Source organism: Empidonax traillii, unplaced genomic scaffold (genome assembly GCF_003031625.1).
Source record: "Empidonax traillii isolate 1590-97213 ecotype Southwest subspecies unplaced genomic scaffold, ASM303162v1 scaffold419:size1009643, whole genome shotgun sequence".
Lineage (NCBI taxonomy): Eukaryota > Metazoa > Chordata > Aves > Passeriformes > Tyrannidae > Empidonax > Empidonax traillii.
In genome coordinates, this window is record NW_020955612.1 from 34442 (window position 1) to 60372 (window position 25931).

At 45.0% G+C, this 25931-nt stretch overlaps 1 protein-coding gene across 2 annotated transcripts in view; it reads left to right on the forward strand.

Moving 5' to 3' along the window:
- RASAL2 (RAS protein activator like 2) overlaps window positions 1–25931 on the forward strand; it is a 77232-nt gene that overhangs the window by 13047 nt on the left and 38254 nt on the right. The window contains exons 1-2 of one of the 2 annotated variants that reach the window (XM_027894178.1): window positions 3671–3691; window positions 19986–20092. In XM_027894178.1, coding sequence (XP_027749979.1) covers window positions 3679–3691; window positions 19986–20092 — 120 coding nt within the window. In that variant the 5' untranslated portion in view covers window positions 3671–3678. Of the gene's footprint in view, window positions 1–3670; window positions 3692–19985; window positions 20093–25931 lie in introns of those variants that run through there. The other variant, XM_027894177.1, reaches the window with a different exon arrangement.

Here is a 25931-nt window from a genome sequence, read left to right on the forward strand (position 1 = left end):
TTCCTTCTTTTTCTCGAGAACAAGCAAAAGTTATTCATTAAATTCCTTAGAGAGATCTACCTTAAATCATGCATGAACTCAACTGTGGGTTGTTCAGTTTTGTAGCTTCTCTTTTATAGTTGTTTGATCTTGTGGCAAAAAGTAATTACACTTCAGCCAACCATGTACACTTGCCTTTTTTCCTTCAGTAACAACTGGCTTAATGGAAAATTAGCCTTCCTTCCCACAGCCTGAATTTCCTTATCTTGTCTGGAGTTAATTTGAACTGTTGAACTAAATTTGAAAGTACCGATGTAATTAAATCTGGTTCAGGCTTTGGTGTGAGTTGCTGATCAGTTTATTGCTGTAGTGTAAATTGATACTCGACGTGGCAAATATTCATGAGATTGGGTCAGGTGCATCTAGTTTGAAGTTTGTATGAAATTAAATATAGAAAGTTTTCTCTGCTGTGCAGGGATGTGCACGCTCCTGTCTTTCCCACCCTCCTTGGTGCCGGTTCTGTTTCTTGCCAGGTCAGAGTTAGACCCGTCATTTTTACCTGGAAAATGGACAAAAATGTTTCAGCAGCACAGCAGGGAGATAATTTACTTACAGGAAAAATACTGAAGCCACAGAGGAAAACTAGGGCTATTGAACTCTGCTGGAGTTCACCAGGAACTCTTCTACCAGGCTCCTCTGTATCACAAACAAATCCCTGATTCCCAAAAGCAGCCTTGGAGATGGAGAGAACTGTGTGTTCTAGCGGTGATCAGTGCCCATTAAGATACAACTGGTGTCCAGTAAAGTGCTTTTGGCTGCAGGCTAATAATTCTTGATGCATGTTGGAGGCCACTTTGTCTTGTGTGGCACCCAGGGAAGGAACTGAGGGGTTTTTCTGCTTCGTTTTTTCTTCCTGGATGGGACTACAAATATTTCCTGGACCTTTCAGTGAGTTGGATGCAGTTTAGGTGAGAATCTGACCATTAAAATCTCCAGTTATCTCACTTGATCCTCGTCACCGAAGGTTTTCCTGTGTTCTGTGGCAGGGACAGGCTAAAACAGGAGCAGGAAAGTGTTGATATTTGAACTGAAGTCAAGTAATATTACCAAGGTTTTTTAATAATTTTTATTCAATGTAACAGTCTTTTAGAAACAACTTTTATTCCTAGACTTTGAAAATTGCATTTCAGATTTCCTAATCTGGGTAGATTAGGATACTGGGTAGGTTAGATTAAGAATACTTCCAAATACTTGTATAATCTGCCTTTCCCCCCCCAATTTAATTCCCAAATTCACTGTCTCTTCCTAAGTCTTCAGCAGGTGTATTTGTTTTGAGACTGACAGATCCTTCAGCATTTCAGATTTTTTTTTTTTTTGAGGTACATACAGCAAGTTGTAAGGTTGACTAAAATAGATAATAGGACTGAACCTTCCCACATCACCAGAAATGCCTTCTTTGTGAGAAACAGGCAGATTATGGCCTTATGTCAGAGCTGGATTTGAACCCTTGTGTTTGAACCTGATTTTAAAACAGAGGATTCCTAAGTGGCGTGAAAGGCAAAAGGAAAACATGGAAACAAAACCTGACAAATGAAAAGAATAAGTAAAGTTTAAAAAAAACCAACCAAACCAAAAAAACCCCAGAGTTTTCCTGTAAAAGCATTGGAACTCTTGAAGACATGTAGAGGTTAACTTTGATGTCCCAGTCCTTAGCTTTTCCATCTTTTCCCTCATGCCCTGTGGCACACACGAATTGTCTGACGTTTCCCCACCCTCTGGAGAGACGCTTTTCTGTGGTGCTGCTGCGGATGAGGCTGGTACAGAGCTCTGGAATGAAGTGTGCTCTGCAATTACCATGGCATTCATGGGGTTTTTGTGGTGCAGGGGTGGTGAGAGAGAGGAGATGCAGTAGCTTATCAGCTGTTGCTGCTCTCCTACAGAATCTGCCTCCACTGTGATCCCAAGACCCTTTTTCCTGCTGTTTCCCGGCATTTCCAAGCAGCAGGTCAAACCAATTTGTCCTTTAGTTTGTTTATTTAGTTACACTGGTATGTTTGTTTTTTTCCCCCCATTCTTTTCCAGGTCTGCTCTTGGTGCAGGATCCCTGGGTGTAGTTTAATGATTGGCTTTGGAGGGTGAGGGAGCAATTACAATCCTCTGTTATTTATTTTACCCTCAGTGTTGTTTAAGCACACATTCAACAAGTTTCTTTCCCGAGGGCTTTTGCTGCAGATTTTTTTCACCTGAGCCTTGGTAGGGAGGCCAAAGCTACTGTTTCTTCCAGGGGGAACACAGAGGGTGTGGGAAATTGTTGGCCTGAGAGAATGTGCAGAACCTCATCTTAAGTAACCCTGTGAGAAACGAGGTGGCGCAAAGAAGGGCTGAATCAGAAGAGAGTGTTGCAGTGCAATCAAATGGCAAAATTCAAGAACATTAGAAAAAAAAACTCAGGGAAAATTAGGAAAAACTACAGGAGGTTAGAAACAAAAATCACTCTCAAGAGCAGCAGAAGGGAGGAGAGTGGGTGCAGCCCCTTGGTTCTTGGTGAGCAATTTTAGCCTGTTCAGCAACAGGCTGAACAACTTTGCATTCCTCTTGTGTCTGTGTTTGTCTGTTTTGGTTCCCCCCCTGCCCCAGCCCAACTGGCAGGTGGGATCTGCTGGGAATCAAACCGGGGACTTTTAAACTGATCCAACTTGACACATTCTTCTGTCAGGGCTATTATAATGTAAAGGACAGTAGGATGGCAGCAGTAACCAAACTCTGTGTAGGGTTGGGCTTCTGTGCCTTAAAGAGCTATAAATAAATAGTAATGCTATGCCTGGAAGTTCAGCTCTCAGCACTTCTAAATAAAAAAAAAAATTAAAAAATAAATAAATAATAATAAAAAAAAACCCAAAAAAACCAACAGAGCTCAGGAAAAGGCATCTGGTATCAGACTTCACCATTTCACTTTCAAAAGCCACAGCTCTTTGAATTTAAAGCCAAACAACAACAAAAAAAAAGGCAGTGCAAAAAAACAAAGGGGAGGGGAAAGTTCATTGTTTGTTTAAGTGACTCTTGGGGCTTTTTTTGGTGCTGTGTATTTCTTGAGCTGTGGAAGCATTTGAAGTGGGGAAGCGTCTTCAAACGAAGTGCAGCTTTTCAAACACGTTCAGATGTAGTTCCTCGTCCAGCTGACCAGATGTTTTCATCTCGACCGGCTTATCGCAGCCCGGGCAGTGTACGCAGCGATACCACCCTCTGAAGTTTCCCTGGAGCTGGTTTTAGGCTCGGGACTCAGCTGCTTGAAATCCCGGAGTTTTCTCGGCATCAGGCGGGTTTTCACCGCCCAGGAGCGTCTCCTCCTGCCCACACCCCTCCCGCCCCACCTGAGCGCTGGCGCTGCCTCCCTGCTCCCCACGCTCCCTCGGGACGGGGAAGATGGATCGTCTGCCCATCCCAGCTCTGGTTTTGGGGAGCACAGCGCCCGTCCCGTGCGCTGAGGGGGAAGGCGAGCGAGAGGAGGGCGGCTCTTGTCTCCGAGCCGAGCCAAGGAGCTGAAGAGAGAGGCTGGCGCTGGACGGCTCCGGCTTTGCCGCATTCCAGCCCGGCCGGGGCAGGACCGTGCACGGGCTCCGCTGCCTCCCCGCTCGGCGCCCTGGCAGGACCGTGGTGGAGGTAGCAGGACCATGGTGGAGGTAGCAGGATTCCCACGGGATGCAGCGCGCAGGTGAGGCACATCCCTCCCGGCCCCGTCCGTGCCGCGGCGTCCCCAGCGAGGCGGGTTCGCGTGGGAAGCACGGGGGTGTTTTGCTGGGGATTTAAAGGGACTGGACTCAAAGCAGCTGGAAACTTGAAGGGTTTTTATCCGCGTTGCGTGTATATATCGGCTCTTTGCTGTGTTATTTCAGCTTTACGTGCAAGTTTTCGCAGTTGTTTGCGTGGCTTCAGTGGGGGATGAATGGAAAAGTGGATTATTGGTACTTTTCTGCACACTAATGCAGAAATGTTACTGTTTCAAACATGGTGTAGATGCTAAGATGAGAAACAAGTTTTTGTAGCAGCTTTCAGAGTAAAAACTCTGTTTTACTGCCGCTTTAACAATGAGGCTTCTCTTCATCCCTCTCGCTATAAGCCTTTACTTATCTCACACGAGTCAGTGCATTTTTAAATGGCATTGGATTTCTGGATAAGGCCTGACAGCACCGTTCCAGGGCACGCTGTGGGGATATCTGTCGGTGTTTCCTTGTGGCTGGCATTGCGTGATGTTTCCAGCGTAGGATATTGCCAGCCTGGCTTCCTGTCCTGCAGCGAGGGATGGTAAATCAAAGCAGTTCAGGGAATCCTACAGGTTGCTCATAAAAACAGGAGAGTTTGTTTTCCTGCCTTAGCAGTGCTACTCGCTTTTCTGGCAGCTTTTTTTTTTTTTCCTCCTCCCCAAAAATGCATGAAGTGATAGCAAGCTGGGAAGCATTTCAATTTCCTGCCTTTTGATAAAGTTAAACATTTTTTCAGTGGGTACCAAAGCAATAAGGAAACTGTCTAAGGAAACTGGGAGTGGAATCTCCTGAGTCAAATGTTTTCTACCTTGGAAACCTCTTTTAATAGGTGCTGATTACGATGTCCTCCTCAGTCATTTTCTTCCTCATCCGTAGACAGGGTGAATACTAATTTACTAAGTTGGAGAGACTGTTTTTGTTTGCCTGAACCAGTGGGTTTGTTCTGCAGCTGCCTTTGAATTACATGATCAGAAAATGAAAACCTTCTGCCTTAGCTTTTTTTTTGGGGCAAACACGTGTTTCTTTGAAAAACAAGCAAACTTTTGGCAAAGGGCTCAGAAGAGCTCGAGGCACCACAAGGCCCATCACTTCCAAGTTTCATTTAGGTGATTTTGGGGTGGTTACCAGGAGGTTCCCTTTAGAATTTCCTGCCTCTTTTTGGGGGCTCTTTCATATGATTAACATGTTAATAGGGTAGTGAATTACAAGTACAATACTGGGCAGACGTGAGCAGCAACTTACATTCCTGCAAATCCTTTCGGGTTGTGCCCAGCTTGATCTGATACTCTGTGGGTTCTCTCCCTCTTTCTAAAATCCCTTGGGAGAGGAAAATGGTGTCGTTGCAATGAATACTTGAGGTGACTTGTGTCAGAAAGATCTGTCATGGCTCTTTAAAGCTCATGGGAACAAATCAGCTTCATTTGTGTGTAAGCAGGAGGCAGAGGCATTCTGGTAAACTGAGCCTTGACCTGCCCCTTGCCATTTTCTGATATCTGGGAATAAGTCTAATACTGGAAGTCAGAGAATTCTGGGATGCAGAGAGTTCCAGGGTGTGGGGGGACATTTGTAAATGACTCGTTGGCATCAAGAGAACTATTCATTTTCCAGCCTGTAGAGGTATGTGCTTGTCCAAGCTTTAATTCTCCACAAAAGGAGTACTTCCTTTTATCAAGATTTCTTGGCTAATTGGCATCAGACAGCACGAATGTTTTTTAGGAGAGCTAATAATGGTGAGATTTGAAACTGGGCCAATGGCAGAAGGGAGACCTAATGATCCCCTTCCATTTAATTTTCCACATAGATGGGTGACTGCTTCTGGTAAGGGAGAGGGAAATCTGCACAGGAAGTCAAGAAGCAAATGATGCAGCCACAGGCAGTGCTTATGGTTGCAGCAGTGTCATCTCCACATGTGAAATTGTCTACAGACTTGGAGTACATGTGTTATGGCTTTAATGGGAAATGGTGCTGAAATTCTCATGGTAACTGCAAAAATTGGGTTGCAGAGCAAACAGCTGGTTCTCTGAGCAGGTGGTGGCAGCTACAAATGGCTGGGATGAGTCTTTGTTGAACCACAGGACTATTAAGGTTGGAAAAGACCTTGAAGCTCATCAAGTTCAACCATTAACACAGCACCTCGGGGGCCACCACTGAACCATGTCCCTAAACACCACAGGCACACATTTTTTGAACACTTCAGGGATGATGACTCTGCCACTTCCCTGGGCAGCCCATCCCAGTGCTTGACACCCTTTCAGTGGAGAAATTTTTACTGCCCTCCATTCTCCCACAGCTGACCAGTGCTGCCCCTTAGGCGGTGGATCTGCTGTGGTGACACACAGCTTGGCATTTTTCTTTCCCTGCACCTGCAGCCTGCTCAGCAGGGACTTCAGGAGGGCAATGCTGGGACATGGACTCCTGCCAGAGAAGTGAAACAGCTCCACCAACACATTTGCTCACAGTCAAGTCTCTGGGCAACCTTCAGAAAGTGTCACCGGCCACAAGCATTGAAAATCTCAAGTCTGGCTTAGAAAAGAGGAGATTGGAAATATTTTTTTCCTAGTTATTTACTCATTTTCCTGCTTGTTCTGATCCTTTCTGGAGTAGGCTTCAGTCAGATTTCCAACCTCAGTTGCACTCAAACTGTGATAGCCGTGCCCTTTTTCTAGAATAGAGGCTGTAATTGTCTCCACATTTGTTTGATTCCAGGAATAGTGGCTACAGAAAAAAGAAATGCCAACTGTACAAAATATGGCATAATTTTAATGCCACATTTTACATCATTTACCATCTTAAAGCCCTGGCCTGGGATGTCCTAAGGTCACTCCAGAATGCTGGCTGTATTGTCCAGGGGAATTCTCACCAGAGTGTCCAGGAAGAAGCTTTAAGATATTGCATCAGTCAGAAATTAAGCCCCTGTCCACAAGATGGAGGACTTGGTATGTCCTTGTAAAAATTCCCTCAACTATGTAGTCTCTTCCCTTGCTGGGTTTCCTTCTTTCACCACTAAATTTGGTCCCTAATTTGGGAACAGATTAAAAAACCCCTCCACGTGCTGCACTCTCTCTGTTGTTTGGTAAGACCTTGGGCTTCGGCAGTTGCCTTATTTTGGTGCTTATGTGGAGATTAACACGGTCTTCCTATGAACACAGGTGGAACTGGGCAGTAAGAGGGAGGGAGGCCACATGAATCATGGGCAGGGGTAGGGAATCATCACTGGTCACAACCATTTGTTCTCCGAACGCTCCTGCTCTTCTGCTGCGCACCTGGTAAGTGTCAGCCACGTGGGTTTTTTGGGCTGCTGGACACCAAGAGCTTTTTGCTGGTGGTTTTCTCCCTCGTTATCTGGTGTTAGAAGTGCGTGCAGCTTTCCTTTTGGCCTGTGCCAGTCAAGCAGAGTTCAGCTCCCACCTGGTGGTGCTGGTAAAGCTGCGGTTTCTCGGCGTGAGGAAGGGAGCACGCGGTGACCTCGGGGCGGAGCGAAGCTCCCTGTTGGCACAGCACCCTCAACCCTGCTCTGCAGGAATCGCTGGTATTTAGGCTGTGCTGAAAACAAGCGAGTTGAACTCGTTGTGGGAGTGCTAGGTCAGGCTGTTACCTCGTGCTAAACCTTGCAGGAGGAGGGTAAACAGTGCATAAGTCGAGGGGATGTTGTGGCAGTTCCTGTGTGATCTCACCAGAAGCTGAAGAAGAGTCATGGTCAGTAGATTGACCGTGTATTGATCATGTTGAATCACATCCCACAACACTTTGAAGCCACTTGTGTGGGTCTTAGACGTTATGATGGCACCAGAATACTGCAGACTGAATGATAAGACGTTTAGTTCTCTCTCCTGTTTTTCTCAAAATCGTAGCTCTCTGTTTATCTCTGCGATCATGTCTAGTCAGAGAAGGCAAAAAGACCCCAAACCGGCCACCTCCCAAACCCCAGCCCTCACCACGTGGTTCTTTCATTTGTTTGCTTGTTGGAGGTGTCATCCAAGTGAATCTAAATAAGAAAAATCATTCCTGGCTTTTTCCCTGCTCCACTTGAGCCTCTATGCCCAAGGAAAAACAGCAAGTCAGGATGTAATACCAGAGAGCAACCTGAAGGGTGGAAGCATGCCAACAAAACTGCCTCAACCAATTATTTTCACAGCACTTCTGAAGACAAGAGCTGTGCAAACTGTATGGCCTGCCAGGTGAGCAAGAAAAATTCTTTGGGGAAAAAAAAAAAGTCACCGTGTGAGTACCAGCATCAGAAATTAAGTACCCTTTGCATGCTGCTCATTAAATATATAGCTGGGTGTATTCTTACTTCAGTACAAGATGTCTGTTGACATGAGGCATATGGTTCACAGTCTGGAAAGGCACTCCAGAGTGGATGGCTCTGTAAATAACGCCTTGGCCCTAATTTGGAATTAAATTAGCTTAATGTTTTTGGAGTGGTCATTAATAGGTACTTACAAACTTACCTTCCTGCTAGCAGCGTAACTTAGCCGAGTCCCTTGGCTATTCTGAGGATACCTGAAGTTGGATTGAGTACAAAAATGTAATTAAGTTGGTGTGGAAATGGAAAAAAAAAAAAGCAAACACCATGATTGATTCATCAGTGAAGTTCTGTAAATCCATCAGTTCTGCCCAGCAGAAATACCTTTATTATTGTACACAAGAGAACTTCAAGGTTTGTTGTTTTTCTCACCTTCATTTTGAGCCTTTCTGTCCCTATTTATCTTTCCAGGCTGTCAGCAGGCACAGCTTTTGCTGCCCCTGGATTCCTCTCTGCTCCAGAAATTGTTATTTAGGAAATTCTTTGCTCTGCCCCCGTCCTGAGTAGCCTCTGAGTTAAGGTCTGTGATCTCAGCTGGGCTGGGAAGGCTGGTGGGCTTCGCTCTGGAAGCGAGGGGGGACTCTTGCCCTGGTAAGTGACAATATCCCACCAGTGCTCTGGCTCGTTGAGGGTGTCACCTGCAGCTGGGGGAGAGCTGGAGAGAGTGAGTGCTGGAGATCAGTGACTGTGCTGCAGTCACTTCATTAAGCAATCTGAAAGGATAAAACACTCCACTCCGATGTGGATGTGTGGGCTGGTACTTCATCAGCACGGTTTCGCTTTCCACAACAGGACACGCTGGCTTGAAGAGACACTTGAGTGTCCATCCACTTTAGTTTTTTCCTGATTAAAAAGGGCTTTTTGTGTACTTTGCCACTCTCCACCGGGGCTGTCCAACATCCCCTCCTGTCTGGTGAAAATCTGCCGTGGATTTGTGCTGTGGCAGAACGACTCTGCTCGTAGCCTGTTCACAGTGTCCTGTCACAGCTCTGCACGCTGGCTTGGCTCAGGTGGCCTAAGCCAAAAAAGTTATCCATGCCCCAGAATAATTGTGAATCCTTGCACCCTGATTCCTGACACAGAATGAGTTACTCAGCTTTATCCACTGGGATGCTTCTGAACTAGATCATGACGTGGTTGGAAGGCTGTTAACGTTGCAACACTGCTCCTCAAAGGAAAATTACTTTCATTATGGAGAGGCATTTACAATGATTTAATGCAGGAAACGGAGCCTTTTGGATATAGACTTGACATTTTTAGGTATCTGCAGAACTTATTTTCCAGCCAGCTGCTTGTTCCGTGCCGTGGCATCGAAAACAGGATCGGGAAGTTAGTACTGCTTTGCATTTTTCTGTGGCAAAATGCCTCAAATAACTACCCTCATTTCCTAAGGGGCAGGTGTAAAGGTGAGTGGTTGTGCCTGACATATAACACTGATGCAGGAGCTGGAGAAGCAAAGGTTTATTGTTTCTTATTCGCTCCTAAATTATCTGTAAAACATTTTGATAAGAGTGACTTGGTTGTACAGTGTCTAATCTACATTGCTGTGAAGACATCGTCTACTGACTAGAGCAATATCCATCAATCAGTCTGTCAGAGCCTGTCCCTAGTGCAAGGAAGACCCATTTTTCCTCCTCTTGTGAGTGCCTCATGCAGAGAACATTAATACATTATGATTTATACCACCATGACTTTTTGCTTACAGAGCATCTTGCATCACAAGGCATTTGTGCTCTATTATTTGCATATATTATGAATTATCACTTACTAAAATTCCTGTAGAAAAATCTGAGCGTTCATATGCTTCTGGGTAGTTTTGCTGATCGAGAATGCTAATTTTTAAATTCACAAAGCTGCTTAACCTCACGGGTTTCAGACACATAACTGCAGGAGAGTGACATTTGTGACAACTGCAGGAGCTCAGCCGCTGAGGGTAATGCAGGGAATTACTGGGAAGGGATGCACGCAAGTTTTAAATGATTGGTTTATGTAAGAGGTTCCAAAGCAGAAGGGCTTGGTTTAATTTCCAGCCCTGTGGACTCGTCTGCTTTTGGAGCTCAGGGGTGAGGGACATGAACCCAAACACTTTGAAGAAGTTTTCTGGTGTTCTCACCTGCTGTTCTGTACAGCAAAATTAGCCACTGGTGCTTGTTTTGGAAAGCAGCCTCTCAAGGCAGGCATGAGCTGCTTCTTGCTCCTGCTTTTTGTTGTGTTTTTTTTGTTTGTTTGTTTGTTTTTTTTAATTACTACTTTGCTGATCTCTCCCACCTTTCTATATTTTCATTTTTTCCACGCTTCCACTCGATGGAGCACTTTGTGTCTGGATTTGCATTGGTTCAACCAACTCCAGTGTAGGAAGGTCCCACAGCATGAAAATAAGTTAGTCGTGTTTTGAATATTCCCCTCATGCTAATATTTGTCTGTTATCACACAATCTGGCTGTCCTGGAAAATTCAGATAGGACTTTTGGGTAGTTTTTGGTAATCTGTAGGGCACAAGAATGCCTTTAAGACAAATTTAAGAAGCTGTTCACGGTGTTCCTTTGGCTGTGAGCAGCACCACCTCCCTCCTGCAGCTGTGGAGCAAGTTCAGTCTCTGGTTTTAAAATTCAAAATCCACGCTCCAGAGGAGTTTGAAGATCCATTTGAAAGGCCTGTTTGAAACTAAGCATTCAAAGGATGTAAACAGAGAGGACATTTCTGATCCCAGAGTTTGACAGTGGACTATCGACGCACACAAGCGTCAGCCAGAGCCCAGTGGTTGGGAGATGAGGCTTGGTAAACTCAGTCTGGGAACTAAGGAGCAATTTGCCAAGCAGGAGTGAAGTTAACCATTGGAACAGCTCACCAAGGGATCAGACAGGCTCTTTATGCCTTTCAGCGTCTGGTTACAATGGGACGTCCCTTTTTCTGGAAGACAGGTCTTTGTTCAACCAGAAATAATGCAATGAATGGATGAAGTCTCTCTGAGTGATGTTCTGAAGGTGTTTCAAGTCAGGTTACATGGATTTGGTGTTTCTAAATGTCACGGGCTCTTCTGCATCAATCTATCACCCTAAAACTCCAGGATCTTTAGTGGGAGTGCGTTCATGACTTAATTTCTTACAGGGGACTTTGTAATTCCTGCCTTTGTTCTGATGTGTGTCTCCACCTTCTGACAGTCCATTGCAGACAGGCTTCCTGTGTGATGCTGAGCTGGTAAACCACACAAATTGAAGATTATTAATAGAAGAGTATTTATGCAGGTTTTTTCCCCCCCTCTGTGGGTTGCCCCAGGAATGTGAATGCACAGGGGGGCTCTGCTGATCAAAAACTTCAGTGTCCTTTCAGTTCTTAGCTGCATCCTCCTGAATGAATCTTTGCCACTTCTACCTCCATATTTTTACCAAGTTTTTAATGCTGCCATATTTTAAGATACTCCAATAAGCCAGTGTCATATTTGATGTTTAATATACTTCCCCTGTTATCGTGAACATTAGAACATTGAAAGACATTAATAAATTAAATTATGGTACAAGATGAGGCAGCTAAGGAGGCAAAACGGGATCTGCACGTGATTTATACTCCTAGAAAGGATGCAAAATTGGTAAACATGTATGAGGAATCAATACTCTTAGCTGTGTTTTCTCTAGAACCTTTTATTTATGGAGTTGATAGTTGATACTGCAATTTAAACCAGTTTTTAATGGGAAGTCAGGGGGTTGTGGGCACAGTATTTGTTAAGGGAACTAAAAGTAAGGAGCTGAAGGTTTTTATTTCGTATCGAGCAACCAGATAGACCAAAAGAACTTTCTAAAAGTTCTTTTATTCCATTTTTACTACATTCTTGTTGCAAGTAGATTTACATCATCAGTTTGCACGGTCTTAAAGAAAAGGTTCTACTTGTATAAGTTGGACAAAATCTTCCCACACATAGAGGGAAATTTGCTGGGAACAGCTCATTTTTTGGGGAAAAAAAAATTCACCTTTTTTTTTTCATAGATGGGACATAGATCTCTCTACTGCTGGATTTTCTGTGCTGTAGGGAATGTTTCTGAGTTTCATCCCTCAGCTCACATTGGGCTGGGATGTGTTTGTCCATGGTGAGCAGGGGGACTGCTCAGCTCAGCTGCTGTGGTACCTCACTCCTGGACAACCTGTCCCGTGTTCCCTCATTAATTGGGAATTCTGGAGAGCACCTGCCCTGCTTGGCAGGTGTTTTATGAAAATATCTGTCCTGCACAAACAATACTTGCTACAGTTTGTCTTAGTAATTGGAATTTTCCTCCCTGCTGGGACTTCATAGCTCTATTTTTTTTTTCTTCTTCTTCGTTTGTTGGTTGGTATCTAATTTTTTGCTTTGCTGATCTAATGGATTTTTGGTGTTGCAGTTTTAGCTTGGGTTTTTAGTCAGTGGTCAGGGAACATTCCTCGTTTGTAATAGGGATTGGCAACTGTATAAATTATTTAAAATAAAGGCAGGTTCAGAAGCTGGTGAACAAAAGGCGGCTGTCTCTTTAAAGAGTGCAGTTTGATCGGAGCATCAGCTCCATCCCCTGAGGACAAAGGCAATTTTGATTTGTGGGGCCCGGGAGTCCCTCACTTACCGGGAGTGGGAGTCGGAGTCGTCTCCGCTCGTGCCTGTGCAAACCTGTAAAACGCTCTTTTGTGCGGAATAAATCACACGCTGTAACACTTCAATGCTGCTACGATTAAACGCGACCCTTCCTTGAGTCGCAGTGGCGGGTCCTCGTTGCAGAGCTGTCTAGACGGGGCAGGATTATTTCCCCATTTATCTTCTTTTTTGTTTTTATTTTTATTTTTCCAACAAGTAACCACCCGTTCGTGCTGATGACTTCTCTGCGCCCCCCGCCCCGCTGTTGCTCTCTGCTCACCTCTCTCTCTCTCTCTCCTTTGCCCCAAGGCTGAAGCGGCTGCTGGGCAAGAGGAGCAATTCCCTCTCTGCCGCTGCTCGGCGCTGAGGAAGAGGAGCAGTTCCCTCTCCATCCTGCCCTTGGCAGCCGGCAGCAGATTCCATTATTGCCGATCAATGCCGCCGCCATGCAGGAGGAGGGGAGAGGGAGGGGTGGGAGCTTCCTCTTCACAGATTGATCAACCTGCCATTGCATGAACAAATTCACTGTAAGGGAGGCTGGGATGCTGGGATAATAGCTGGAGCAGGAAGGGGCTTGTAAACAGGGGAGTGCGGGCTCGTCAGTAATGGGGAGGGGATTTAAATTGCCTCTGAGCTTGCTGTTTTTTCTTCCAGCGTAAAGCATAGTACCTGAGCCTTCAAACAAAGCCAACACTGTGAGGAATGGTAGGGATGCATTGCACGTAGCTGGTGAGCTATTGTGCTCACTTATTTTGAGCACTGAGACCTATTTCTACCTTTTTTTTATTTTTAATTGGTTCTATCATAACCTGCTACCTCTTTTGGATTTTAAAACCTCAGTTTCCCTTGCTCCTCTTTTTTTTTTTCTTTTTTTTTTTTTTTTTTTTTTTTTTTTTTTTTTTTTTTTTTTTTTTTTTTTTTTTTTTTTTTTTTTTTTTTTTTTTTTTTTTTTGCCTTCCTTCTATTCCTGCTTGGACTGAAACCTGACACAAAGGGACAACAAGTACAGATCCCACTTACTGCTCCCACCCATGCCTGCTGTGTCAGATGTAGGGTTGAGAGAGCAGAGCAGGCTCACGCTCTCATGTTGTCAGTGTAGACAATAACTGGAGTACTGGAATCCCAAGACCATCAGCTCCTCCCCACCCTTCCTGCCCTGCTTCGTTCACTCATTGTGTTCTGTATGGAAAAGTTTTCTGGCTGGAGAATAAGTCTTCTTTCTCCTGGGCATGTGGCCGAATGGCTGGATAGCAGCACGGAAGATGAGAAAAGCCTTCTCTCATTTCTTGGTACGGTAGGGTGCTAACTGTATCTCTTTTTTTTGTTGTTATTTAGCACTTCACTGGAAAGCCTTTACTACTTCGGTGCTTGATTTCCTCAGTCCTTCAGTTACCTGACCTTATTTCTCTTTAGAAGCTTTTAAGTGGTGCGCAGTTGTTAATTAAGCTGGGTTACAGCCTGTTTGAAGTCGTTACAAACACACTGGGCAAAGGTTAGGTTGTAAATGGGGCACTTGCCGGGCAGCAAATGAGCTGAGCTGGACTAAACTGTTACTTACTGCTCTGTTTTTCTTCTCGGTGCCTTTTGACGAGCTGATCGCTGGGTTCAGCCCACTTCCACTCCTTTCTGTCAGCTGGCCTGGCTTCTGGGCTGAGGGATGGCAGTGAGATAAATCAGGAGGGACCGCTCAAAGTTCTCCCTCTCGAGGGGAGAAATATACAGTACACTGGGAGTTTTCCTGTGTCCATAACAGTAATTCTTACTGCTGAGGGGCAAAATCCTGCCACTGTGAGCAAGGGGGTGCTGAGGCTCAGAGCAGCCTTCTGGGCCACAGAGAAGAACAGGGAAGAGCTGTTGAGCTTTGGTGCATCCAAGAGCCAGTAGTCCCTTGTGAGACAACCCCAAAGGACTGCCTTTTAGAGAACGCCTCAACTCACAGCCCTTTTTACAGAGAGGAAAAAGGTTAGTTTGGAAAGCCGTGGCTCAAGGCTGTTGTTTAATCACAAGGACAATAAATATTGATATCATACTAATGCGTGTCTAAGTCATAAGCCTCTAAACAAATTAGGCTGCAGGAACAAGTTACCATGAGTCAGCTATCGGCGTTAATTGTGTGTGTACAGTCTCCCTGCAGCAAACACAAGGTAATTTGAATTAGCAGGGGCAGTCCAAGATCATTAGGAACTAACGAGGACATCAGCAGTTCCAGGTCATGGGCAGTAGCTCCTTGTGTCTGCTGTCGTGTTGGCACAGTTGTCCAGGCGATTTGTTTGGCTGTGTGTGGAGTCAACCATCAAAGAAAAGGCTTTGGGTGCTGCTGCATGAGGAGGGTAAAGAGGAGCAGCTACCCCGAATTTTGTACAGCCACTCACGTGACACAGAGGATTTGCTGAGCAGTTTAGGGACGTGCATCTGTTTGATTTTTGACTGGGTTTGCAGAGCTGGAGGCTTCATTCCTCCCTTCAAAGGGAATGCATCAGTCTGAGAACAGCTGATGTTGTGCTCACTAAATGCCATGCACAATTTCCTCTGAACATTCAGCAAAAAGAAACTGTGAGAGTTTGTACTTGAAACCCAAAAATTTTTCTCTCCTATGATATTCGTGCCCTTTTTTCCAGCCTCCTCTAGTATTCATCTGCTTTGCGTGGTAGGTCTTGCCTTTCAGACTGTGAAGTCCTTTAGGAATCAATGACTTAAATGTCTTTTAAATGACTTAAGTGTCACTTAGGTTGCTTGCTGTGCACCTTCTGAATTGGGCTCTGGTTCAAAGACACTTTTTTTTATGTACCAGCACAATGCAAGTGTCTAACACCAACAGAATTACCTGTCTGTAAATTAAAAATCTTTTGTAGTTACTGGATCATCTTCCAAGACTTGTCCGATCGACTCAATCCCTGGTAAAGCACAGTATCTCCTTTTTTCAAACCCCTGCTAATGGAGTGGGAGAGTTTTTGATCATAGTTGGTATCTAGCAATTGTTTGATGCTGGAGTTCTGTAGCGAGTGAGCTTTGCAGGGTTCCCTTTGTGTTTCCCTTTCCAGGCTTGGCAGCTTTTGTGCACTTTTTGTGCACAGTGCGCTGTGACTTGGTTGCATTCACTCTGATGTATCTTCCTGGGGCTTTCTTCCCCTGTCTAGTTGCCTTGATAAATGTGGAAAAGCTATATTCTGAGAATTTCCATTTTTTCCTTTAAGTTATACCTTGCAGGATTTGCATAATGTGTTCTAGTCAGAACACAAACTTGGACTTCAGGACTTAAAGCAGATCAGGGGGGTTTCAGTTTGCTTTTACCTTAAGCTTCTTACGCAGGCATTTAATGACATTTTTATGACAGTCTGTGAATTGGGCCCAAGTCTGAATTCTCCCCAGGTGAGCAAAATGAGAGGGAATGCTTACTGCAAGATAAAACATTAACACTTTTATGTATGAGGCTTCCTATTTCATTAGGTAATACTCAGATGCTGTTCAGACATTTCTTCCTCTCCTTGTTCCTGTTCTGTCTCCCAACCCTTCCTAGCTGGTGTGGCCTAGTCCTGCAGAGCTGGGAACTTTGTTTAGTCTCTGCTTCTCCCACCCAGAGAAAGAGCTCTTCACAGTGAGAATACAAACTCCCACCACAGCAAGGCTTGGATTTCAAGTGGCCAGGGCACCCAGCACAAGGAAGTTTAGGTTAAGCCCCAGAGGCCTCTGAGGCTACACCAGTGTGGCAGAGAGGGTTGCCTTCAGAGGAGGGCGATCCTCACCACTGCTCCCAGTAGTAAATGGCACCTGGCTTACACAAACCTGCCTTCTGGCCAACAAAACGAGCTTTGGTGTTGCTGAGGGTAGAGTGGTGCAACAGGATGGGAAAAGAGACTTTTCCTGCATTGTATCCTTGGGCAGTTCCCTCTTCAGAGGCACCTGCCGCTGCAGAGTAATCTGCTCAGCTAGTTTGGAACCGACTATTACTCTGTGGGAATAGTAATTAAAAACTTATTTGCATAAATATTTATTTACATAAATATTGCTGCGTATCACCAATACATGAGGTGATAAAAGTGTCCCGTAGGGATGTTTATGACTCATTTGTTTGAAGGTGTAGCAATAGGTGTCGCTGCCTGGGTGATCTTTATGGTCCCTTCCAACCCAAACCGTTGTAGGATTCTACCATTATTTGTTGAAGGCTGAAAAGGGGAAGATCTGTCTTCCTTCTTTTATTTCCTTTTGCCTTTTTTTTTTTTTCTTTTCCTTTCTTCCCGGAAACCAAGAGTGGCTGGAAAGGGTTTCAGATTATTTTGATGGATAAACAATGTGATTTATCTGTAGCCTTGGTCCCTGAGAGTGAGCAATGCAGAAAGCAGTTGTAATTTAATACTAAGGTGATGAGAGGTGCATTGATTTTTACAGCAGGTGAAGATTATGCAAGAGCAGCCCCAAGCATTACCAGTGGAGCAGGGGAGGGAACTGTCTAATTTTTTGCCTGGTGGTGACAGTATAGATTTCTTTTACACGACTCAGCAAAAATCCTGTTCTACGGGTGTCAGAGCAAGTTGCTTCAGCTTTTGATTTCCAGTTAACATATCCCGACAATTTTGCTATATCTGGGTCTTCCTTTTCCTAGGGACTAAGCATGTTTATTTACTCTTGTTTTTTTTTTTCAGAAGGAGAAGAGAGGGAAAGGTAGTTTTTAGTTTGTTGCAGGCACTTAGTGAATATTTTATTTTCCCATCTCCAAATGCTACATTTCTGTGATGGTCTGAGAAAAGAAAAAAACTCATGTTACCCATGAAATCTCAGCATTTTTTTTGCAGATAACTTGGATTGCTGCTGGGTGGGTGTGGGGGGGAGAGGGAAGGCAAGGGGAGCCGGGCACGTTCCTTGTGGTAGCTTTTCAACTCCATTCAGTTCAAACTTAAACACTTTCCCAAACTGCCCCTCCTGCAGAACGTGTTGTTGGGAAACAGTGGGGAATTCGGGCTCCTGTTTTCATTTTATGACTCAGCAAAGTTAACAGGCTGTTTTAAATTACCGGAGCAGCTTTGATGTGATTTCCTGCGTGTGAGAAGTGCAGAGAGCCAAACCTATTACGTTACAGGTTTTACCATTCAGGGTAACATAAAAGGTGCTCGCTCTATCCCTCATTTCCAAGGGAATAGATCCCTCCCTTTTGCCTTCCTTACGTGGACAGCTGGAATGGCAGGGGCAGTGTTTTAAACCCTGTGCAGCACAGCTCTCTCTGGGCAGGGCAGGACTTACAGGTGCTGAAGAAAATAAGTTTCCCTTTTGTATAGACAAGGGAGGCGGCTGGTGATACCAAAGCACATCTTCAGATAAAACTGGCAGCACTGCAAAGGCTCCTGGCACGGTGGGACTGACTTAAAAACCTTGGGCTGCCACTGACCCTGCTCCAAGGGCTTTGTTCTCTAAAGGTGCCCTGGTGGGGACTTACTTACCCCCCAGCTCTGGAACAGGTGATGCTTCCTTAGCTGTAGGAAAAAGTGTCTGATGTTCGGCTGGAGGAGTCTCTCCGGAAGGGTTTCGCTCTGTCATGGACACCACGAGCTCTGACAGCCCGGGATGTGCTTGGTCGGGGCGAGAAGAAGCTCATGCATCGTCCCCACCAGGCTCGGCAGTGCCCTGCCCCTTTCCCAGTGGCAGCCACGCCGCGTGTTACACTTTGGTTGCCCAGTTTAGGAGGCTGCTCTCCCTCTCAGTCCTTTCCCCCGAGCAGACTGAGAGGCTCAATGTCAGCCGTTTGTGGTTTTTTTTTTTAATGTTTGTTTATTTTTTTTAAGATAAATATCTCCCGTGTGAGACACTAACGCTGCAGGGTCCAGGTTCCTCAGCCTCCCCTCCGGCAGCGCTCCCTTTTGTCGGTCTCCGAGCATCCACGGCAGAGACGTATCATAACTCTGGTGAAATCAAAATCTGGTACGCAAAGACATCACAAGTAATGTTATCCCTGAAGAAGGCTCCTCTCCTTTTTTTCCCCCCTCGGCTCTTCGGAGGCAAACGCTGCTCCTCGTGGCACCAGCTGGCTGTCTCTCTCCATAAACCCTGCTTTTTTATTTTTTTTATTTTTTATTTTTGTGCCGCTGTGAATGTACAGGATGTACAGCGAAATTTTCGGGAGCGGAGAGGGGAAGCCGGCAGTTGGGCGTCTCTTAATAGCCTGAGAGTAAACTAATGAGGATGTGCAGCCGGAGCGATTGATTTGAAGAGCTTTGCAGCCCCGTGTGCCGCTGCCTCGCCCGCTGCTCCCGGCGCGGGAGGGCGAGCGGAGCCCCGGCGCTCCCGGGAGCGGAGGGAGCACCGATCCCCGGGGCGACGCGGCCGGTGATGGAACTCACAGCGGCGTGGGGCTTTTGGATGCAGCGCGGCGGGAGTCGTCAGGATGTCCACGGCCGGAGTCGGGCGCCGCTCCCCCCATTTAGGATTCGGCAGATAGCGACGGGCTTTCCGCTAGGAAGGTCACTCCCCGTCTTCGCTCCCCGCGTTGGGGGGGGCGTTTAGAGAAGTTGGATTGCTTAGAGTCTGGCAATTGAGCTTGGAGATGGGCAGCCTTTGTAGTAAAGGTATCTGTGTGCATACAGATGCGTACCTAGCTATATATAAGAAATGCATTGATGTGCAGTGTATGTGTGTCCGTGGAGAGGGTTGTAATGCTGGGTGTACTTTAATTCCAGTATTTATACTAGAAAAACATATCGGTGCAGCTTTTATGAATATTTGTGCTCGTCAGATCAGCCTGCATGGATTTAAGATGCCAAAGTCATGTCTTAGTAAGGTCATACTGCCAGAATGAGGAGAAGTTGACCTATTTTTTTTTTTTTTTTTTATCTGCAGAGATATATATGTCATATTACCCAGGCAGTTATAAGTCTTCTGCTGGTTGCATGGTTTGAGCAAGTAGTGGGATCACACACGACCAAACTTTGACCTTTGTCAAATTGCATTCAGCTGGGACTAAAATTGAGCTTGCCTGGGTCTTGATTGTAATTATCTGTTAATTACTGCATTGCTTACGTAAAAAAAATTAAATTCAGTAAATATATTAAAGTTCTATGAATACTGTCTCTCAGACAGTAACAGAATATTAAATATGTCTAGGTATTGATCTTTACCAGCATTTTTAATTTTAATTGCCTACACTCAAGTCAGATTCACAACCTGGGATCTGCCAGTGAAAATGCCACTGTAATTTAGTAAGTAAATAAGATACAGAGAAAAAGAGGTGGGTTAGTTCAGCACTTTAGTAATGCACTTGAAACTTTGCTGAGGAGTCTGTCCTGCAGAGCACAAAACCTGACTATTCCCCACCCCCAGGCACCCATTCACCACCTTCTTCTCCTTCTTCTCTTCCTCAGAGGTCCCGGCAGAGAGATCTCCTCGCAGACGGAGCATCTCGGGGACCAGCACCTCTGAGAAAACCAACTCCATGGAGGTGCCCAACACCTCTCCCTTCCGAGTACCAGTAAGTGTGCTGTGCCTGCCCTGCAGAGGGGGATTTGTCCTGTGGGATGGGAGGAGGAGATTGAAATATCACAGTGTGTAAACCAAGCTGGGAGGGAAGGGGGGGGGGTTGGAAGGGAAGGAGTAATATTTAGTTAATATTTCCAGTTGACCAAGGGGGTTTTGCTACCAATTGTGATGCATTATCAATGACATTTCAAAGAAGATTATAATATATAAATATTATGTAGATATATTATATAGATTATATATATTATTATATATTATATAATATATTATAAATTATATAATATATATTATTATATATATTTTATATATAGATTATTTTATATATATTATTATCAATGAGATATCAAAGAAGATCCTGAGCTTGCTGCTTTTCATTGCCTTGATCTAAAGCTGCAGATAGTGAAACATCAGAGTTAATGTGGGCAGCGACCTATATAAATACTTTTGAAGTCGCCTCCAGGGATTGCTTTCCATATTCAATCTTGACTGGGAGAGATGCTCCTTTAGGTTAGCAGTGGCATGTTATTTTTCCCTCATGCCAGTGAAGCACATAGAAAATTGAAATGGCTTTATAGTTTATTCAGAAGCTGGTGAAATTTCTGCAGGTGTGTTAATTCCTCTGTAGCTCTTCAGGTTTTGTCCTGAGTTTGGCTGGCTCTGAGTTTGCGTGAGAGTTTTTCAGCTACAGCCTGGATTTTTTTGCTTGTGTCAGTCTTTGGTCAGTGTATCCAAAAGCACAAAGGTATTTCTATTATTAGACTGAGGACAAATGCTAGTGATCTGCCTACTTTAAAACCTGAGGAAAACCAGGAGAAGAATTAGCTAGTGAACACTGGAGTTTTTTGGATATTCTCTATGGACATGAGTACCATTTCTGGTACGTTTGTGTCTATATCCTTGCTTTGCTTTAGATAACACTCATCCCTTTTAAGCACACTTCACAGCTCCCTTTAGATCCAAGTGTGTGTGCAACTTTGGTTTTGGATAAATCCTACATCGTGTCATTTAAAAAGTAAAATTAAGAAAGAGCCGAGGATTTAATGAAAGCTATTTAAATTATTAAAGGATTAATGTTGGTCAGAGTTTCTAGAATACATGATATTTAAAGCAGCCTGTGGAATGGAGAAGAGGACCAGGGATGCAGTGAATGTACTGGGTATCCTCACTTGGTCACTTTTCAGAGTCACAGAATAATACAGATTGGAAGGGACGTCTCTTAAAAGCTGGAACAACTTACATCCGTGCTCAGGGCATTCCCCAGTGAGGTGTGGAACACCTCCAGGGGTGCAGATTGTACAGCCTTTTACTCAACGACCTCCTCTGGTGCTTGACTGTCCTCACTGGGAAGAATATTCCTTTTGTAAAGGCTTCCTTGCCAGAACAAAACCTGGACTCCCAGCTGATGTTTGTTGAAAGACCATGAATCGTGTTTTCCTTTAGTTCAAAGGACACCTGAAGTAGCAGTTAAAGCAGAAGGTATTGCTGAGCCTTGGGAAGGGAAAGCTCTGAGGGAAAACCTTAGCAGTGTTGTAAATACCTGATGGAAGGGGATAAAGGAGCCAGGCTCTTTGGGCAAGACCCTCTGAACACAAAACTGAAATGTAAGAAATCCCAGTTGAACATAACAAAACCCTTTTTTTTCTTACTGTGATAAAGCACTAGAACAAGTTGTCTGGAGAGGCTGTGAAGTCTCCATCTTTGGAGATGTGTTCCAAAGCAGGCTGGGCTCACAGTCCCAAGCATCTTTGCTCTAGTTTACTCTTCTTTGAGGAGGGGGTTGGAACGAAACAATCTCCAGAAGTGTGTTCCCAGGTCAGCTCTTCTGTGTTCCATGAACAGCCCTCTGTCAGTTCAGGGACCTGTTTTCTGGGTGGTACCTGGGGAGAAAAGGGCCTTGGTCTTGCTGTATGTGAAGTTGTTACAGGAATGTTCTGTTATGTCAAGTTCTGAGAATTTTATCCTGAGCCCACGGTCCGCAGAGTTCCAGGAAGATTTCTGAACTCTGAGAGCCTTCAAAAGTCTGATCTTTTTCTTCATGTCTAAGCAACTCTCTGTTCTCTCTGCTTTCATGTATAAGTAATAGCTCTTGCCTTTAGATGTATATGTGCATTGTAGTGGCCTTTGTCTGACAACTGCAAGCTGCTATCAGAAGTGTTTGATGATTATCTGTAGTGTTTACTTTATAGGACTCCCTTTTCTGGGGACAATATTTTTATGCTGATCCTATCTCTTAAGGAAAAAGGTTTAATGGTTCTCTAATTCTTGTCTAACAGTTCTCTGATGCTTCTTAGCTCCTGCTCCCTTTCAAATCAAGGGCCTTGCAGAATGTTTCTTATTTTCCCTGGTGGTGTGCTGGGCTTTTAGGACTCTGGCAAATAGGCTCAGGAGGCAGCACATGGATGCTTTTCTTGGGCATAAACCAGCACAGGGCTAGAAGCTATTTGTGCCACGTGGAGCTGGATTCTGCTGCTTTGTCTGCCTGACCACCTGTGTGCCCAGGAGCAGAATGCACCCTCCTGTCCTTCTCAAGGGGACGTGGCTTCTGGCTTGGAAGGTTTCGCTCTGAGTAACCCATTAACGCTCTGTCACTCCTTAGCAGGTTGTGGTGCAGGTGGGGGCTGAGGTCACCCATGTTTTAAAACATTGAGCCAACTTGTGATCTGCTCAAAAGAGCAAGCTGCAGTTAAGTCAGATTGCTTGAGAACACAGATGAGCTCAGGCCAAAATTGCTCGAATCAAACACATCTAATAGGTGGGTGAGAAGGTGGGGAGGAATCAAGTTTCTGCCTTTTGATTGATAATAAGAATTGCCCAGCTCTCAGAAGCAGGAAAGGTGACTTGGGTGCCTCGTGGAAGTTTTGGACCAGTGGTCTGAGAAGAGCTGCAAGTCAAGGATGTAAGAGGTGCCTGTAACAGCTTTGAATTTGTGTCTGTGAGGTTGCCTTTATTTGACAGGGATTTATTCTACATGTAAAGGAGATTAATAGTAAGGGAACTTGCTGTTTTGTTTTTCCAGACTCTGTCACCTCCAGTGCAGGTTGGAGGGCCAGGGGCAGCTGCAGAGTAGTGCTGTCTCAGTTGTTCTTTCCGTGGCCCTGACTCTGTGCCATACCTCTTCTACTCACTGCTTGGATTTCTAACAGAGAGCAGCTTAAGGCAGGGGACAGCTTAACCTTCTTCCATCCTGACGGAAAATTATGCTGAGACTTTCATAATAAGTTGCTTTTACAGCTTTTTAAGTTTGCATCTCGGAACAGCTATTTAAAAGCTGTCTTCTCAATAGGACAGTGGCTTCCAGCATGTTCTGTGCAGGTTTTTTCCTTTCAAACACCAGGCAGCGGTGCTCTCTCAGAACAAGGCATCTGTTTTTTTAATACTGCTAATTGGCACTGCTTTAGCATCTGGAATTTTGATTTATAGCAGCATAATTGCCTTTAAGGAAACATTTCCTCGACGAGACGTTTTTTAAGTAGCCTCTTCAGTGGCAGCGGTCAGTGAAGGATTTATTTTGAAGGGCTGATGTGTAAACTTCAGGAAATTTGCCTTCCTGCCTCCTGCATGTGCACTGGAGGAAAAGATGTATGTTTAAACTTGCTAGTGTGTTAAAAGCATGATTTCAGGAGTTACACTTTTCCCTAGGACAAACCATGAGATGGACCAGCATGTGCTACGTGCTTGTGAGGGTGATGAGGCCCTGGCACAGGTTGCCCAGAGAAGCTGTGGCTGCCTCATCCCTGGATGTGGTCTAGGCCAGGTTGGACAGGGCTTGGAGCAACCTGGGATAGTGGAAGGTGTCCCTGCCCATGGCAGGGGGTGGAATGAGATGATCTTTGAGGTCCTCTCCAACCCAAACCCTTCTGTGATTCTGTGATTTGTCCTGGTTATCTCATCGAGGGGATTAAAGGGGATTCTGCGAATGCTGACTCTGCACAGCACAAGGTGTGCATGCAGAGAGGAGCTCTTGGTGCTTGTCCTTTCTTTTTCTTCCCTGTTTCCCCCAATACCCTTATCCTCAGTTAAAACATCAGTCTCCATCTAAGAGCTGCGTAAATTGCCATTTGGCAATTTTCAGGTCTTTCAGAAACGTGCCTTCTCGCGTACAGACAGGCGTGTTCTGTTTATATATAAAGGAAAAGTCATATTTTTAATAATGAGAACTATTGGACTGAACAAATAGGGAGGCAGAGGGAACTGGCTACAAGTAGGCACTGTGACACATAAGTGGGCAAGGAACCAGCTTTTCCCTTCCCACACACACCGTGTCCTGGCAGCATCTCGGCCTCCGTGCATCCCGTTCCCTGCTGCGGCACTGTGGAGCACTGTGGCAACCTGACACATTCCCTCATTGCCCTGCCATTGGAGTCGAGGAGCCGGGGGAAATATGAGGCTATCGACATCTTCAAGCCCCCTGCAGTGGCAGGATGGAGAGGGATTGCTGAGCCGCTCTTCAGGCTCGCAGTGCACTCCCCCCCTTTTTGGCTTCTTTGGGGTTGGGTTGTTATCGCAAATAATATGTGATTCATCCGTGTCTGCTGGCTAATAGGAGAGGGGAAAAAAAAAAAAAAAAAAGATGAGAGAGAGGCAAAGAAACAAGTGCAAATGAGACTGGAAAGCCAAATGCAATCTTTGAAGTAAATAAAATGATTTTTATAGGAACCCTGGTGGAGGATATTTGCGGATTGCCTTCCTTGGTCTGTTTCTGGTCGAGGGTATAATTGGATCCACAGAAATGCTGTCTGCCTCTCTGCTCTTTAAGAGTACAGCTAAATGGAACAGAAGACAATGCAGCCAGCCCAAGTGAAGGTCAAAGCTTGATGAGATCTCGTGGCTGCCCAGCCTCATCTTTTATGCAGTCAGCAAGATTGTTGCTCCTCCAGAGCTCTGCTCCGCTCCCGCCGCGCTGCCAGGACAGGACAAGTCTGAGCTGTGCTGGCTGTGTGACCCCATGGCATACAAGTACATGTTTTTAATTCTGCATCAGCACCAGTGCAGAGATGGAATTGTTGATGTGGATTTTGTGAGGCAGCAGGGCACCCTCCTTGAAAAGCCAGCTGTGCTCAAATGTGTCTCCCTTAACAGAGACGAACATTTTTCCTTCCATTTTCCACCCTTTTCTTGCTGTGACACTTTTGTTTGGATCTGGTCTAGTTTTTTATCCCTTGCCTGTGATGTGGTGGCTTAGATGTGGTGCCTGTCCTGTGAATTTTTGTGTCAGAAGGCACAAATGGGTGACTGACTTTCTCCAGGGTGCTCACTAAGCTCTCACCCATATCTTTGCTCTGGAATAGTGCTGTTCATAGGCTTTATAACCCTCACACTGTCTTGCTGCCAAAGCAGATTTGTTCATTACATCAAACTTTAGTGTTGAGTCAGATGATGGGGATATCCAGGCTGTGACACTGCCTGGTGGACCTCAACAGCAGGAACTTTATTCTCATGTTTGGTGTAAATCTGACTTGATCCAATTCCTTTCCTTCCTTAGTTAATGGAAGGAACTGTGAATGTACGTAGCTTTAAACACTGCTCACATTCCAGCTGTCCTTGGTTTAGTAGTATTTAAATATGCACCGACTCAGTCTATTCTTCACCTCCGGAACAGTCAAGTTATGCAAAGTTTAATTAATGCATCCTCTGCAAATCAGTCCTTCTGGCCTTTTTATCACTTTTCTTGCTCTTGTGCTTTTAATTCCCTTCAATTGATTCTCCAAGTTCTGGAACTGAAGTTCACAGGAATGCGTGTTACCAGTTTCTAATTGCTCCCAACCCTTTGTGTCATTTCCCTGTCCTCCCTGGCCCTCACTTCACCTCCTAATTTAATACAGCTCAGTGTA